This window comes from Arachis ipaensis, chromosome B7, assembly GCF_059453495.1.
Source record: "Arachis ipaensis isolate K30076 ecotype BB chromosome B7, ASM5945349v1, whole genome shotgun sequence".
Lineage (NCBI taxonomy): Eukaryota > Viridiplantae > Streptophyta > Magnoliopsida > Fabales > Fabaceae > Arachis > Arachis ipaensis.
This window is the reverse complement of record NC_142442.1, coordinates 97301286-97318914: the sequence shown is the minus strand read 5'-3', so window position 1 is coordinate 97318914 and position 17629 is coordinate 97301286. Positions and strand designations below refer to the sequence as shown.

Below are 17629 nucleotides of genomic sequence, written 5' to 3'. Positions count from 1 at the left end.
CTCATTTTACACTAGGACACAATTTTTTAGTTAGTTTTTGGTTCTTTGGTTATTCTAGAGAGAGAAACCCTTGTTCCTCTCTAGATCTAGTTTTAATTTGATCTTTCCTTGTTGATTTGTGATTTGGATCTTGTTAATTACTAGCTTTAATTGTTCAATTTGAATTTCTTGTTACAATTTTGCTTATATCTTGTGATAGTTTATGAATTCTTGTAAATTCCCATTTTATACCCATTTCATGAATGTTGTGAATCTTGACTTGTTGATATTACATTGATGATTTCTATGCTTAGCCTTGTTGTTTGGATGATTGCATGTTGATAATTGTTAGTGGGTATTTGTAGAACTCAATTTAATTGCTACTTTGAACATGTCTTTTGTTAGTGCTTACCAAGTGTTTGATGAATTGTTTACTTTGATCATGGAGTAGTTCTTTTTCACTCTTGGCCTAGGTCAAGGGAATTGGGTAAACTTGATTCATTGGGTCTAATGGATTTGATGATTTGGGAGCCCTAGGTGGTCAATTTGATACTCATTGACGCCAACCCACTACTAATCTAATTAGTAGGTAAGTTGGGACTTATGGGTTGATGTGATCAGGGCCATTTGACGTACTTCAAGTCTAGGAGTAGATATCACGTACTTAAGACTTGAGAGTAGACTTAATGAGCTTGGTTCCTTCTAATTGTCAAGGTATAGTTGTTAGACAAGGATGGTGATCCCAATTCCTGAGCCTAGCCAAGAGTTGCCTTTATTATTCATACTTGAAAACCAACTTTCTCAACCAATTGCTCTAGTTGTAGTTTCTTGTTTGGGTCAGAATAGAATTAAGTGGAATGTTGTTTATTAATTTAAAGTGCTTATGTTTTGTTCAGTTGATTGAATTAATTGTTGCATTTTAAGATTACTTGTTTGTTAAGATTCCCATTTATTTTTATGCTTATAACTCACAACCCCAGATTTCTAACCAATGTCGAAGCACATGATTGCCCATTCCTTGTGAGACGACCCGAGGTTTGAATACTTCGGTTAATTCTATTGGGGTTGAACTTGTGACAACCAAATCCCTCTTCTAAATTTGACCCCCGAGGATTGTTGTTGGTAGAGCTATACCTACAACGCGGTTTTCTTGAAGAGAATCTTTACCAATACATCTTTGGGTGCTTCTGTGACAGCGGTCAAATTTTTGTCGCCGTTGCCGGGGAATGGTTGCAACATATGCCTTGATATTGGTTATGTGAATATGTGAATATTGTAGATAGTTTACTTCTTTAATTACTTAGCCATAGTTTAGATTTTCTTTACATTTATGCTATGACTTTCAAGTTTGATGACTCGGTCTCAACCGAACTCTAGCTTGGCCAATTTTGATCCCGAGATCGAAAGGACTTTATTACACACTCGGCAAGCTAGGCGGCGGTTGGACTATACACCTAGTACTTCGGCCTCTCTTGAGGAAAACACCGAATCACTAGACGTTACCGAGAGTGACTTGGAGTCTGTTACTTCCTATTCTTCTGTTGGCACTACTAATACATCTTTGCATCCTACAGGTGAGCCACATATGGCGGAGCAACGCCGGATCACTTTGCATGAGCAAGGAGCTCCAGATATCATACTTCAACCGTTGCAAGCAAGGTATCCTAACCTTGATCCAAACTTTGAGTTGAAGAGTAGCTCGATAAATCTACTTCCTAAGTTTCATGGGTTGCCGGGTCAAGACCCCATCCGACATTTGAAGGATTTTCAAGTTGCTTGTTCTACGGCTCGAAGGCATAGAGCCGATGAGGTAGCTATCATGGTTTTTGCCTTCCCATTCTGTCTTGAAGCACAAGCAAAATCATGGTTCTATTCGCTACCGGATGAGATTGTGACTAATTGGGATTTCTTGAGAAGAGAGTTTCTTGATAAATTCTTTCCATCGGAGAAGATCGACTACATCCAGAAGGAGATTTCGGGCATAATGCAAAGAGACCAAGAGAGTTTGTACGAGTATTGGTCTCGGTTTAAGAGGTTATTGGAGTCATGTCCACACCACGGAATGACCACTAACTTGCTCATTAGCTACTTTACCGGAGGTCTTTGTACGGAGGATAGAAGATTGCTCACCGCTTCTAGTGGTGGCCCCCTTTCGAAAAACAATACGGAGGGAGAAGCTTAGGATTTGATAAAGAATGTTGCCGAATCTACACAACACAAAGAGTGAGGAGTAACCCCCATAAGGGTGTGGTAGAACCATCACCTTCTGAATCAAGCTTAACCAAAGCACTTGGGGATATGACCACCATCCTTACACAAATTCAAAGGGATCAAAGGGAATACTACTCCATCAAAGCTGTCCAAGCCCCACCTCCAGTTGCACAACTTGAAGGCCCTCCTAGAATTTGTGGTTTGTGCTCTAGCACCACACATTACACCGACCAATGCCATCAAATTCAAGAGGAACATGCTCTTGTGGTAGCCAATGTGAATTACAACAACCGTCCACCTTACCCTTCTCAAGGTCAAAACAATTACCATCAAGGTGGTAGTCAACATCAAGGGTGGAGAGATAATGCACAAGGAAGCAATCAAAACCAAAGATGGAACAACTCTCCTTCTCATCACAACAACAACCAATCTTCATCCCAATATCACCACAACAACACCAACTACCAAGCCAACCAAGGCCACTCCAACCAAACCCAAAACAACTACACTAAGTACCAAGCACCACATCATAGACAACAAAATCAAAACCCAACTCCTCCATCTTCCAACAATCAAGTTGAAGAGCTTAGAGCCGCTATGGAAAAGCGAGATGAAAGCAACAAGGCTCAATTTGATGCCTTGAGCACTCAATTGGCTAACCTCACCAACTTGCTTTCAAAGATGAACATGTCAAACCACCCACCAAATTCCAATAACAACACCAACCAACCCTCAAGTTCTTCTAGCCTTCCATCCCAACCCCAACCAAACCCAAAGAGCGGTCTCAACGCCATCACTCTAAGGTCGAGGACTACATTAGAAGAGATACCTCCAAGGGGAATGGAGGAGGTTCATGAGAGAGAGGTAGTTGTTGAAGCTCCACATAAAGAAGAGGTGGTAGATAAAAGACATGAGGAAGAAGGAGTAAACCTCAAGGAACCCAAGAGGAAAGCTATAGTGGATGAGTCCGTTCCTATTCCATTCCCTTCCATGGTGAAGAAAGTAAAGAAGACACCGAAATTTGATTTGAACATGCTTCAAGTGTTCAAAAAGGTTGAGGTAACTATACTGCTCCTCGATGCTATTCAACAAATTCCAAAGTATGCAAAATTTTTGAAAGACTTGTGTACACACAAAGATAGGATAGGAGATTGGAGACATTATCCTTGGGTAGTTCAATCTCTTCCTTGATGGAACCTATTCCAAGAAAATGTGGTGACCCGGGACCATGCTTAGTGTCTTGTTGTATTGGTGGATACACTTTTCATGATTGTATGTGTGACTTGGGAGCTTGTGTTAGCATCATGCCGCTTTCTATCTATGTGTGGTTAAATTTAGCTCCACTGAAGAAGTTGGCGGCAAGGTTTGCCTTAGCCGATAAAAGTGTGATCACAGTGATGGGAATAGCGGAAGATGTACTTGTGGAAATTAAGGATTTGGTCTTTCCGGTCGAATTCTACATCCTTGAAATGCCTCCAATAGAAAATAGAAGCTCATCCTCCGTTCTACTTGGTAGACCCTTCCTCAAAACCTCCAAATTCAAGCTAGATGCCTTCACCGGTATATATTCCTTTGGGGTTGGAGACAAGACTATCAAGTTCAATTTAGAGGAAGCCATGAAACATCCTCCAGAAGAACATTCTATGCTCCGATGCGATGTAATTGATGAAGTGGTAGCAGAAGTGCAAGAGGAAAACCATGACAAGTTATGCTACCCCACTGTTGAGGAGAAGGGTGACCAAGAGGATGAATAAGAAAAAGAAATTGCCAAGAATGAGTCCCATGAGCTTGATGAAAAGGAACCTCATCTTGAGGTAAAAAGTGAACTGAAGCCCCTTCCATCTCATTTGAAATATGCATTCTTAGAGGACAACCAAGGGTTTCCGGTCATTATTGCTAGTGAGCTCTCAAGTGAAGAAGAGAAAAAGCTCCTAGACGTTCTAAGAAAGTACAAGAAAGCGATAGGATGGAGCCTAGCAGATATTGTGGGAATTGACCCCCGCAAGTGCATGCATAGGATATTTCTCCAAGATGGAGCCAAGCCGGTTAGGCAACCGCAAAGGAGGCTCAACCCGATCATCCTTGATGTAGTGAAGAAAGAAGTCACTCGATTACTGGATGCGGACATCATATACCCAATTTCCAACAGTGAGTGGGTGAGCCCGGTCCAGGTCGTTCCCAAGAAGTCAGGCATCACAACGGTCAAGAAGGACGACGGTGAAATGGTTACTAAAAGGGTACAAAATATGTGGCGAGTATGTGTTGACTACAGAAAATTGAACGCCGCCACACGAAAGGACCATTACCCCCTACCTTTCATTGATCAGATGCTAGACCGCTTGGCAGGTAAATCTCACTACTGCTTTCTTGATGGATTTACTGGATATTTTCAGATACATACTGCTCCTGAAGATTAGGAGAAGACCACGTTTACATGTCCATTTGGCACCTTTGCCTATAAAAGGATGCCATTTGGACTATGTAACGCACCCGCTACCTTTCAGCGGTGCATGACGAGTGTCTTCTCCGATCTAATAGAGAATTGTCTAGAAGTTTTATGGACGACTTCAGCGTTTATGGTGTCTCATTCGATTGTTGTTTAGAGAGCTTGGCCAAGGTCCTAGCTAGATGTGTTGACACTAACCTTGTCTTAAATTTTGAAAAATGTCCCTTTATGGTACGACAAGGCATAGTGTTAGGACATGTAGTCTCTAGTGACGGCATTTCTGTGGACCCGGCCAAGGTCGATGTTATTACTACTTTGCCTCACCCCTCATCCGTGAGGGAGGTCCGCTCGTTTTTGGGACATGCAGGATTTTACAGGTGCTTTATCAAGGACTTTAGCAAGATTACTTTGCCATTGTCGCGCCTACTCCAAAAGGATGTGGATTTTGAGTTTGATAGTGAGTGTGTGAAAGCATTTGAAGAGTTAAGGAAAGTTCTCACCATAGCACCGATTGTGCGAGGCCCCAATTGGACGTTGCCATTCGAGATAATGTGCGATGCGTCAAACTATGCTGTAGGTGCCGCGCTTGCATAGCACGAGGGTAAACTCCCTTATGTCATTGCTTACTCTTCTAAGACACTAGATGCAGCACAATCTAACTATACCACTACCGAAAAAGAACTCTTAGCCATTGTTCATGCTTTAGATAAATTCAGATCTTATTTGCTAGGTTCAAAGATAGTGGTATACATGGATCATGCAGCTTTAAAGTACTTATTGACAAAGAATGAGTCAAAGCCTAGACTCATACGTTGGATCTTGCTTTTGCAAGAATTTGACATTGAGATTAGGGACCGGAGTGGATCTCAAAACCTGGTTGCGGATCATTTAAGCCGCATTGAGAATTTAAAAATTGATCCATTTCTAATCAATGACTCATTCCCATTGGATAGTTTGCATGCTGTGTCGGATAGCCTTCCTTGGTTTGCCCCAATGGCAAACTACTTGGTTGCAAGAATCTTCCCTCCCAACCTTTCAAAAAACCAAAGGGACAAGTTGAACAGTGATTCCAAATACTATATTTGGGATGACCCTCACCTATGGAAGAGAGGTGTGGACCAAGTAATCCGAAGGTGTGTCCCGGAATCCAAATTCCAACCAATTCTTAAAGCTTGCCATTCGTCCGAATGTGGTGGCCACTTTGGCCCACAAAGGACCGCTAAAAAATTGTTGGATTGTGGATTCTGGAGGCCAACCTTATTCAAGGATGCTAACCGGTTATGTGTGTCTTGCCATCAGTGTCAGAAGTCAGGAAACGCATCCCAGAGGGATGAAATGCCTTAGCAACCTATGTTGTTCTGCGAGATATTTGATGTTTGGGGCATTGACTTTATGGGACCGTTTCCCAACTCTAGTGGGTATCTGTATATTCTGTTAGCGGTTGACTACGTATCAAAGTGGGTAGAGGTCGTGCCTACCTGCCTTGATGATGCCAATACCATTGTTTCTTTCATACGGAATCATATTGTATGTAGTTATGGGTCGCCACGAGCAATCGTGAGCGACCAAGGATCCCACTTTTGTAACAGGAAAGTAGAAGCATTGCTCAAGCGCAATGGAGTGACGCATAAGGTTGCTACTGCTTACGATCCGCAAACAAATGGGCAAGCGAAAGTGTCCAACCGGGAGATCAAGAGAATCTTGGAAAAAGTGGTCAATCCACAAAGAAAGGATTGGAGCCTCCGGTTAGGGGATGCACTATGGGCATATAGGACGGCCTACAAGACCCCGATAGGGATGAGCCCTTTCCGGATCGTCTATGGTAAGGCATGCCACCTTCCAGTGGAGATTGAGCATCGAGCCTATTGGGCGGTAAAGCAGTGCAACATGGATCTAGCCATGGTGGGTGAAGCTAGGAAGCTACAATTAGAGGAGCTTGAATGCTTGAGGAATGAGTCATATGGGAATACCCGAATCTACAAAGAAAAGACTAAAGCAGTCCATGACCATCACATTCGGAGGAAGGACTTTCAAGAGGGAGATGACGTCCATCTCTACAACTCAAGGCTCCGACTTATGCCTGGCAAGCTCCGCTCAAGATGGGAAGGACCTTTCAAGGTGAAGGAGATGAAGCCCTACGGAGTGGTGGAATTGTTTGATCCCAAAAGTGAAGCAACTTTCAAGGTTAATCGACATAGAGTGAAGAAGTATCATGGTTGCAAGCCCCCAAGAGAGCTAGAGGTGTACATATTGGAGGATGCACCAAGAGGAGAGGAAGCTTAAGAGAAGGATCGTCCAACTTAAGGACGTTAAAGAAAAGTGCTTGGTGGGAGGCACCCCACTATGGTAAGATCTTCCTTGTTTATACCATCTTTTTAGTATTTCTGGTTTCTTGTGAATTTTAGGATCTTTTGTTGATTGATTGAGTGCATAGGGATGTTAGTTTTGCTGATTTTATTGGGTAGAAAAAAATGTTCTTATAGATAGGGTGTGCAAAAGTGAAGAAAACAACAATTTGTCTTTCAAAAAGAGCACCGACGCACCAACGCAGAGTGCGTGCGCGCGCCGGTAGCAATTCCCAACTCTTGGGCCAATTTCCCGAGAGTTATGCCCACTTCATGCCCAACTCGCGCCAGGTACTCACGCGTCCGTGTACATGCCGCCCGCGCGCACTCTGGCAATTTACCCATCGACGTGCTAGCGCACGGTGCGCGCGCGCGCCAATGGCGAATATGACTTCTCTGGTACAAAAACCAGAGAGTTGTGCCACAATTGGGCCAACCTTGTGCCAGAACATACGCGTCAGCGCATAATGCGCGTCCGCGCCAGTGGCGAAACACCTCAAGCACGCGTCCGCGCAGGGTGCGCGCCCGCGCGCCTACCTCACTGACCCACTCTGGTACAAAAAACAGAGACTTGTGCTAACTTTGTGCCACTTTTGTGCCTGAGGCACAACCTCTCTTGCGCGCGCGCACCACTGACGCGCCCGCGCCATCTGCTATCACTCTCAACGACGCACCAGCGCACCTTGCGCGCGCGCGCTGGTTGCGCGAGTCAATTTAAGACCTTCGCGCTTGCCTTGTTTTCCTTTCTTTCAACCCCTTCTCTTCTTTACTTTCTTTCTACTCTCAATCCATCACTTCTCTTCTCTTCTTCTTCTTCCACAACCCACCACCATTGTCTCCGGCCACTCACCGGTGACAACCACCCTTTCCCAGTGGCGCTACACTTCTCCTATTTTCTCTCTCATCTTCACAAAAAGAAGATTCAACCTTGCTTTTTCATACTCATCAAGGTTTAGCTTCTTCCATTCCTTCGCTTCCATTTTTTTCCTTACATTATTTCTTCAAATTAGATACTTCTTATTGCCTTACTTAGTTTCTCTTTTACTTGATGATGATGTTTCTTGTTTTTGTTTGCTTACTCTTCCTTTATTTCTCCATGGATGTTGCACTTGAGCTTAATTTGCATTACTTGATCTTTTGTGACTCTTTTACCATTGTGTGATGTTTATGTGATGATTGATGTTCCATTTTGGGCTTTGAATTGGTTTGGTATCTCATAATTGCTCATTGCTTGATTATTGCACGCCAAGTGTTCGAGGAAATGCACACATCCCATTTTGGCTCAATTTAGCCATGTACTTTTCAATTGTTGCTCTTTCCTCATTCACTTGCTTTCTCTTAAATACATTGAGCCTAACTTGTGTGCTTGTAGTTGATACTTACCAGTTAAACATTCATTGAATATGACTTACTCTTTATTATGGATGCTTGAGACTACTCTTCTCATGCCATTGTATGCATTACTCCCTCTTGCATCCCATGCCAAGTGTTATGACCCTTGCTTTTACATCTACCACGGGCATTACAATTCACTTGCATGTGTTTTTTCAAATTGATTCTTGGGTGTAATGTTTTCCTTCTTTCTCTCCCTTTTTAGGATGGCCACTAAGAAAGGCAAGGAAGGAAACCGGCCGCAAAGAGGGCACCCCAAAAATCAAATTCTAAGGCACGTTCTTCAATAGGAGCCAAACCCTTATCAAAGAAAGGAAAGACACCCGCTCCTATTGATAAGAATGACAAGGGCAAACCGGCAAGAGACTCTTCAAGGTTCCCCAACCGCTTCTGTGAACTTAAGTTCCCTTCTATAGCCGTAAGAAACTATCACCCTGAGCATCTACTAGCTCCGCCGGACAAGGTTGCTCCTTATATTCTGCCCCGCATTGAACAGCGAGGATGGGAGTTTCTCTTGAGGAAACCAAAGGAAATCAACCTCTCTTGGGTGGAAAAATTTTATACTAACTACCACCTTTCCTCTCTTCAATCGGTATACATGCGCCGGAAGCAAGTCTCAGTTTCAGAAGAGGCTATTCAGCAAGTGCTTAATGTTCTACCAGTGCCAAGTGACATGGACGGCTACCAAGAAGTCTTACGTCAGCGAGAGGAGTATGGATTTAATTGGGACTCGATCCTCCGAGTCATTGCTGAGACAGAATCTTTTTGGATCCATGGTCGACAGCGGATGAGGCCCAAGAGTATTGACGCTCGCTTCCTCACTGTGGAAGCTAGAGCTTGGGCCCAAATCCTATCCCACTATGTGTTGCCTAACACCCACAAGTCATCCATCACGGAGGACCTTGCCTTGCTTGCCTATGGGAAGAGATGAAGTTTGGTCACTGATTATACCACACACCTTTATAGATCAAAGTATTGGTAGGATTACATGTCACTATATCCATCCAACCCCCAACCTAATCCAATGTGAGAAATCATTTCTAGCATGATTTCCTCATTCCTCTCTCAAGTTTTAGAGGAAATCCAAATATGAACAAGTTCTCTGTCGAGATAACTGTTCAATTGAATGAAGATTGAAAGCTTTCTAGCAAAATCAAGAGAAAAGACAGAGGAAGAAAAATGAAAACTATTATTGATCCATTGAATTACAAGAGAGCTCCCTAACCCAATGAAGAGGGGTTTAGTTGTTCATAGCTCTGGGAATGGAAATTGAAAGTGAAAAGTGCATTGAAAGTAAAACAGAATTACAAAGAAAGTAAATTGCAGAGTGTTCTAGTTATGGATCCCATAGATCCCAATCTGCCTAAGAAAAGGAAAAGAAAAGGAAAAGAAAGTACATGATACTAAAGAAAAAATGCAAAGCAAATGAAATCAGGATTCTGAACTCCCAGAGCCCCCCTCAGGGCCTCCAGAGAGCTCTCTTCAATCTTCAAAGACTCCTCTATTTATAATCTCCTTACCATCTTCAATTGAGTCTTCATTGTACTTGGATGTGGGCCTTGGCCTTGATTGAAGCAAGTTAAAGTGGCTCTCAGTGATGTTGAGGAGGGACGTTTGGCAAACTAATGTTTTGCATTCTACATGGTGCTCAATTATACTGTTGCTGGTATCAACATTTATGGGCGAACGTTAGGTCAAAAGTTATTTGAAAAATGAATTATGGGCATTGCCAGCAACGTTTGACTCAACGTTGGTGCACCAACATTCATGCAGTCACGCGTGCGCGTTACCCACGCGTATGCATCAAACTGCTAAAATTTGCCCTCACGCATACGCGTCACTGCAAATTTTCCCAACTCCAGATTTGAACTCTTTATCATAGACGTTGGACTCAACGTTGGTTTGGCAACGCTCCCTCCAACGTTGGCTTTGTCACGCGTGCGCGTCACCCACGCATATGTGTGTATTGTCGATTTCCCACTGTCACACATGCGTGTCACCCATGCGTGTGCGTCGCAGCCAATTTTTCCAACATCAGAAATCAAAATTTATCGAAGACGTTGGAGGTAACATTGGTTTACCAACGTTCCCTCCAACGTTGGCTCCAAAACTGCAGAACATTTCCAGCAACGTTGGTGAGCGAACTTTGGCCACCAACGTTGCATTTCACACCTTTTTCCTCAACGTTTGAGGCAACGTTGGTGTGCCAACTTTGGCCACCAATGTTGCTTCCTCTGCTCCTTTCCTTGGCCTTTTGTTGCTTGCTTGCTTGCCTTTCTTCACCTATCATCAATCAGCATATACATCAAAGCTTTGCTAGATTTACAAGAATTTGCATCATTTATAATCAACAAGTAGATATTGCATAAATCTTATGAAAATGCATCAAAATAACAATATTTGATTGAATCAAGGCATGCATGAAATTCTCATCCAAATACTTACTTATTACCTAAGAAATGCATGAAACAACCTTAAAACAAACTAAAAATGGCTTGTGAAACTAGCCAAGATGCCTTGGCATCATGTACCGGTTCCTGTTCCTAATATTCTGCATGATTAAAACACACGTAAAACAAAGGAAAAATAGTAGAAGTCTTCAGTGGGAATCTTTTTGTTTCTCCATTCCCTGGGTACCTTCTTCTTTTTGGAAACCTCCTCCCTCGTGGATGATGCCTTCCCGACACCAAACTTTGGTTTGATGTAAGGGGGAATTTTGTTGATGGTCATCAAAGGAGGTTTGAGCTGTAGATTTTGTTGTGCATCATCAGGGGGTTTTGAAGGTTTGAATTAATAAGCTCAGTCTGTATGCACCTCCCCTCTTCACCTAATAAATGCATATCTTTGAAGACATGAAAGACCATTTGCTCATTATGCACTCTAAGCACTAATTTACCTTCTTCCACATCAAGCAGAGCTCTTCCAGTGGCTAGGAATGGTCTTCCTAGAATTATAGAGGCATTTTCATCCTCCCCATGTGTCAAGAATCACAAAATCTACTGGGAGGAGGAACTTACCCACTTTGACCAAGATATTCTCCACTAATCCATATGCGGGCTTTAGAGATTTGTCTGCCATCTGTAATGCTATCCTTGTGGGTTGTTCCTCTTGGATTTGCAACTTCTTCATCACAGACAAGGACATTAAATTGATGCAAGCTCCCAGATCACATAACGCTTTCTCAAAGGTTGTGCTCTCAAAGGGAAAGTTATTCTGAATGATGGCACTACATTCCTTAGTCAAGACCACTATCTCATCTCCCTTTAAAGGATTCTTCCTTGACAGCAATTCCTTCATGAATTTAACATAGAGAGGCATTTGCTCCAAAACCTCAGCAAAAGGAATATTGATTTGTAACTTTCTGAAAACTTCTAAGAACTTTGAAAACTGCTTGTCCTTGGTCTCCTTTTGAAGTATCTGAGGATATGGCATCTTGGGCTTGTACTCAGGAGCTTTAGGAAATGTAGGATGAGTGTCAAGAGAGACTGGGAAGGGGTTATCTGCACGCCTAGGAGGGGTGTGTACTACTGTGTCTTCAGTCTACTCTGGAGCTTCTTTTTCAACCGGCTCCTCAGTAACTTGTGCTTCTGTACTTGCCACTTGTCCACTTATCAAGGTGATAGCCTTACACTCCTCTCTTGGATTTGGAGTTGTGTTACCTGGAAGGCTATTTGCAGTCCTCTGATCAATTTCATTAACTTCTGTGGCTAATTGACCCATCGAAATCTCCATGTTCTTGATTGATGCTCTGGTTTCATGTATAAAACTCGCCATTAGTGCTTCCAAATCAGTAGTATTCTGAGACTGAGGAGTTGCCTGCTGAGATGACTGAAACTGGTGGTTATTAAAATTCTGTTGAAAATCACCCTGAGAATTATTATTAAAATTCTATGACCTCCAAGGTTGCTCTCTCTACCCAAAATTTGGATGATTTCTCCATCCCTAATTATAGGTCTTTGAGTATGGATCATTATTGGGGTGTCTAAGAGCACTCCCCATGTAACTGACCTGTTCAGAAGAAGACTGAGCATAATTATAATTATCATGTTGTATAAAATTACCTGTCATGTCACAAGGGATCTCATGAGGTGTATTCTGGGTGTTGACAGCTGAAACTTGCATTCCACACAACTGTTGAGTAATTAGATTTATTTGTTGAGACAAAAGTTTGTTCTGAGCAAGAAGAGCATCAAAAGCTTTCACTTCCAAAATGCCTCCCTTCTGAGGGGTCTCAGAGTTCACAGGATTTCTGTTGGAGGAATATAAGTATTGGTTGTTAGCAACCAACTCAATAAGCTCAGTAGTCTCCTCTGATGTCTTCTTCATGTGCAAAGAACCACCTGCAGAATTATCTAAGCGCATCTTGGACATTTCACATAAGCCCTCATAAAAAAATATCCATCTGGAGGGCATTGCCTAGTCAATAGCTTGAATCTCTCCCAAGCTTCATAAAGGGTCTTACCACCTTTCTCTCTGAAGATCTGAACCTCCACCCTTAGCTTAGTCAGCTTTTGAAGTGGAAAAAATTTATTCAGAAATCCAGTGACAACCTTATCCCAAGTATCCAGAGTCTCCTTGGGTTGAGAATCTAACCACAGCTTTGCTCTATCCTTCATAGCAAATGGGAAGAGCATGAGTTTATACACCTCAGGATTCACTCTATTGGGCTTCACAGTATAAAAAACTGTAGAAAATCAGAAATAAACTGATTTGGATCTTCCTGAGGGAGTCCATGATATTGACAATTCTGTTGCACAAGAATAACTAGCTACGGCTTCAGGTCAAAATTGTTTGCTTGACCGGAATTCAACACCCATAAAAAAATGATGAATCCATTCTTTTGGCAAGCACACCAAAAATTATCGTGAAGTAATAACCCACAGTGGAGCGGGATCGTAACCACAGAGATTGGTAGATTTGAGCAACTTTAATTGATTGGTGAATTAGTCAAGCTAAGCAGAATAGATTGTGATTGCAGAATTATAAAAGTGCAGAAACATAAATGGCTCAAAAGTAAATATAAGCAGTAAAGTGCAGGAATAAAAAATGACAATGATGTAAAGTGCAGAAATTTAAATAACTCAAAAGTAAATGGGAATGGGGATTTGCAGAATATAAAGAAAACTATAAAAAAGTGAAAGATAAGAATAGGGGAATTCATTAAGATCAGGAGATGTTGTCTCTTTGGATTAACTCCAGTTCATATCCTCTTCAATCATGCAACTCATTGACCTCTTGGCAATCATGATTGATTGAGCCCCAATCCCTTGGGGACTCACTCTCTCAGATCTTGATCAATAGCCAATTCCTTGGTCTAATTGCTCATGAAGAGAGATATGCTTGGTCCCTGATTATACCACACATCATCATAGGTCCAAGTAGAGGGAGGATTATATGTCACCATATCCAAACACCAAAATGCAGATCCTACTCAAGTGTGAGAAGGGATTTCTAGCATGGTTTCATGTTTCCTTTTCCAAGGTTCCCATAAAACCCATTTTGCATTCAACCCCTTTTCCAAGGTGATTGAACACTAGCATTAAAATGAAATTCCTTCTTGAAAATCAAAGAGAAGATGAAGAGAAGAAGAAATTCACTATCATTAATCCATCAAGTACAACAGAGCTCCCTCTCTCAATGAGAGGTAATTTAGCTACTCATAGCTCAGAGAAAAGTACAAGAGATGGAAGAAATGAAAGAGTGAAAATTAAATCTAACTATAGCTAATAGCTTAACTTCTTAACTCCTAGCAATAGAAAATAAAGAAAATACAAAAGTGAAAAGAAAAAAAATACAATTTGGAGGGAAAAGAAACTCAATAAACATGATCTTCCAGCTGGCGAGTGACTAGCGCTTCAGTGGCGTGCCACGCCTAGCTCTAAATCTGGCTTGGCATGCCACGCTCAACTCCTCAAGTGGCAGGCCCTCCTTCATAGGGGTCTCTTGCGTGCCACACCTTTAAGCCCAAGTGGCATTACTAGGGTTCTTTAAGCATTTGTGTAGCCTGGCGTGCCACGCCTTCGACCTCAAGTGGCACGCCAAAGCGTTCTCCCTCTTCTTCTTGCTTCTGGAAAGTTAAACTACCGTGTCACGCCCGGGGTTTGGCGTGCCACACTGATTATGTGTGCTAGGTCTTTCTCTCTGGAAAACTGAACTAGCGTGGCACGCCCAGGTTCTGGCGTGCCACGCCCATTTGTGTGCTCGGTTCCTTCATTGGCGTGCCACGCCCAGAACTCAAGTGGCACGCCCAGGTCTTCTTGTTGATGGGTGAAGTTGGTGTGCCACGCCTGAGGCTCAAGTGGCACTCTGAAGTGAGAAATGGTAGCTAGCGTGCCACACCTTCGATACCAAGTGGCACGCCCATATGGTTGGTCTCCTAACTCCTCCTCTGGAAAATATAACTGGCGTGCCACGCCCTGGCGTGCCACGCCCAGTATTTTGCCTCGGTCCAGTGACTGGCGTGCCACGCCTGGTCCTTCAAGTGGCACACCAAAGTGAGAGTTGAGAGTTGGCATGCCACGCCTTCGACACCAAGTTGCACGCCCAGCCTTTTTGTCTTTCAACCTTTTCTCTGGAAACTTGTACTGGCGTGTCATGCCATGATGCTCAAGTGGCACGCCCACTTCAATATGGCTCTTTCCAGCTTGGCGTGCCACGCCTGGCTCTTCAAGTGACACGCCAAACTGACAATTTGAAGCTGGCGTGCCACGCCTTTGATACCAAGTGGCACGCCCGGCATATTGGGTCTTTAATGTTGTTCTCTGGAATCTTGTACTGGCGTGCCACACCTTGATGCTCAAGTGGTACTCCCTTTTAGTGTGATACTTTTTAGCTTGGCGTGCCACGCCTGGCTCTTCAAGTGGCACGCCCAAGTGACTTTTGAAGCTGGCGTGCCACGCCTTCGATACCAAGTAGCACGCCAAGGTAATGATCTCTTCTGGAATGATGAACTGGCATGTCACGCCCATGGCTCAAGTGGCACGCCCATAGTATGTGATGGGCTAGGCGTGTCACACCCAGCATGGCGTGCCACGCCCCTTTAGTGGCCTTCAACATTACTCTCTGGAAAATTACACTCGCGTGCCACGCCCAGTTTCTGGCATGCCATGCCCATGTAAGGAATTTGGGCATCCTCTTCTGGAAAACTGTGCTAGCGTGCCACGCCCAGCTCCTGGCGTGCCACGCCCATGTAAAATGTTCAAATGTGCTTCTCTGGAATTCATAACTGGCGTGCCACGCCCATATAGATAGCTTGAGGATCCTTTCTGGAATTTAGTACTGGCGTGCCATGCCCAGCAACTGGTGTGCCACGCCCATACATTTTTATGGCATTTGCTCCAAGTGGCACGCCAGTTTCACACGCCCAGCTTGTTTTGTTATTCTTTTTCCCTTTTTGATGTCTTTTTCACCTGAAATTCAACACAAACCCATTTCAAAGCAATGTACTATAATATTCATCAAATAATGCATGAATTGCAATGATCAAATAAGATTATGCTCTTTTATGGTCCTTTTTTATGCAAGAAAAAAGGGTAGATGATGCAAGTCATCACAATACCAAACTTAAGTTTTGCTTGTCCTAAGCAAATCACTTGGAGTAGTTTTTAGATAAACTGAGACTTGACATTGAATGGATGCAACATTACTAAGGATGAGGCTAAGTGTTTAACACATGAATATTTCTATTTCAATGTCACAAAGAACTCCTAGGTTCTTGAAGGTTATTCCAAGTATAAGCTTCAGGGGTCCTTTTTATTGATTGTCACCTTGAAGTAGCAAGAGTTATTTCTTTTTCTTTTGGTTGTTCTTTCCTTTTTCACTTTCTCTTTTTCATTTACCATGACTCTAAATGTTTTATCTCAAGACAACCTTTTACGTAGGCTTTCAATTAGCACTCCCAAGCCAGTTGGCTTTAGGGTACTAGGTGTTGAAACACCCCTAAGAATTTACTTGCCCATGTCTCTTCTTGACACATCTTCACCACAAGCATCTACTAGGTTTCATAACTCTTTTCAAGCTAATTTGTGTTTCTTTTCATCCTAGTAGTTGATGCTCAGAGCCTTGGGTCTTTATTACTTACTACTTCTCGGTTCTATAGATATTCAAGGAACACCTCTTAGCACCTACTTGTCATACCTTCTAAGCCTAGTTGTTCTTCATGACTCATTTTCTTTCCAGTTCATTCAAGGTTCTACACTTGGTTCCTTATTTCTTAGTTTTTGAACATTCCCACTTGGTCTTAGTCTCTTTTATTCTTGTTTTTGTAACACTCACAACAACTCTTATGGAAATAAACTAATCTTTTATTGATGTAGATGAACTTGAACTAACATTGCATTTTCTTTCTGGTAATTCAAAGGACTCATAAAAGACTTCAGGCATAAAATAAAACTAAGCACTAAACATAAACTATCCTAGCATTGCTATTTATTATCAAACAGAAAGTTAAACATAAAGAAACTAAACAGAAATCCAGAAATTTAGGAGTGTCAACCATGGAACTCAACAACCTTGAGCAGCTTCAGTTCATTGGCCCCTTTCCTTTGTCCTTCTTTTTGGAGGGGGAGGAGTCAACATCATCCTTTTTGGAGGATCCTTCTTATGCCTTTTTGTCCTTGGGCTTCCAGAATGCTAGCCTCCTCATGTGTGATTTTACATTTTCTTTGTGCTGATATGCAATTTCTTCCTGCCTAGCACTGAGCTCCTCTATCTTCTGCATGTAGGTTGGATAATTGGGGTTCATGTTGGCTACTGCATTGCACAAGTAGCTTAATTTTGTCTGTGCATAGCAGTCATACTCCCATCTTGCTATGGTTCTGGCTTCATAGAGGTGCCTAAACTCAGCAAGGCTCTCTATTTGGCTTTGTTGTCGCTCCAGAATTATTCCGAGGTTGCCTTGCATTTATCCCCAATTGATCTGATCTTGCTGCTCCTTCAATTATTCCATGATCCCTTGGAGTTATTGTATGTTCTAGTTCACTTGGTTCCATTGTTGTTGTTGATTATCCTTGAGTTGGTTGACATCTTCTCTCAAATGGTGTATGACTCCCTTCATTTGGTGTATATTTCCCTGCAATTGCTCCTAGTTAAAACCTTCAGGAAATTGTTGATATTGTTGGTATTGTTGATATGGTGGTAGTTGAAGTGCTAGGTGATGTGGTTGTTCCTCTTCTTGTTGTCGCTACCCTTGTGGCACATAAGCATGTCCTGTATCCCTTCTCCTCTCAAGTGGGTTGACAGCCACCACTTTGGCCAT

The 17629-nt window shown here is 42.6% G+C and overlaps 1 protein-coding gene and 1 non-coding gene across 2 annotated transcripts; both read left to right on the top strand.

Annotated features, from left to right (window-relative positions):
* The first annotated feature begins 2871 nt into the window (after positions 1-2871).
* On the top strand, positions 2872-3944 carry LOC148553456 (uncharacterized). Its single transcript, XM_088494824.1, has 3 exons — positions 2872-3248; positions 3518-3750; positions 3862-3944. Exons 1-3 carry the CDS (start codon positions 2872-2874, stop codon positions 3942-3944), a joined length of 693 nt encoding a protein of 230 aa, XP_088350950.1.
* Positions 3945-12768: 8824 nt separating this feature from the next.
* LOC148553455 (small nucleolar RNA R71) lies at positions 12769-12875 on the top strand. Its single transcript, XR_015893382.1, has one exon. It is a non-coding gene; the product is annotated as a small nucleolar RNA R71 (small nucleolar RNA).
* The last annotated feature ends 4754 nt before the right edge of the window (positions 12876-17629 follow it).

Bases quoted from the DNA above. Each gene is read 5' to 3' on its own strand.
- LOC148553456 (XM_088494824.1), top strand. From the start codon at position 2,872: ATGAACATGTCAAACCACCCACCAAATTCCAATAACAACACCAACCAA. The intron at 3,249-3,517 runs GGTAACTATACT...TATCTATGTGTG, and splicing joins CAAGTGTTCAAAAAGGTTGA to GTTAAATTTAGCTCCACTGA. The intron at 3,751-3,861 runs GTATATATTCCT...TAATTGATGAAG, and splicing joins CAAGCTAGATGCCTTCACCG to TGGTAGCAGAAGTGCAAGAG.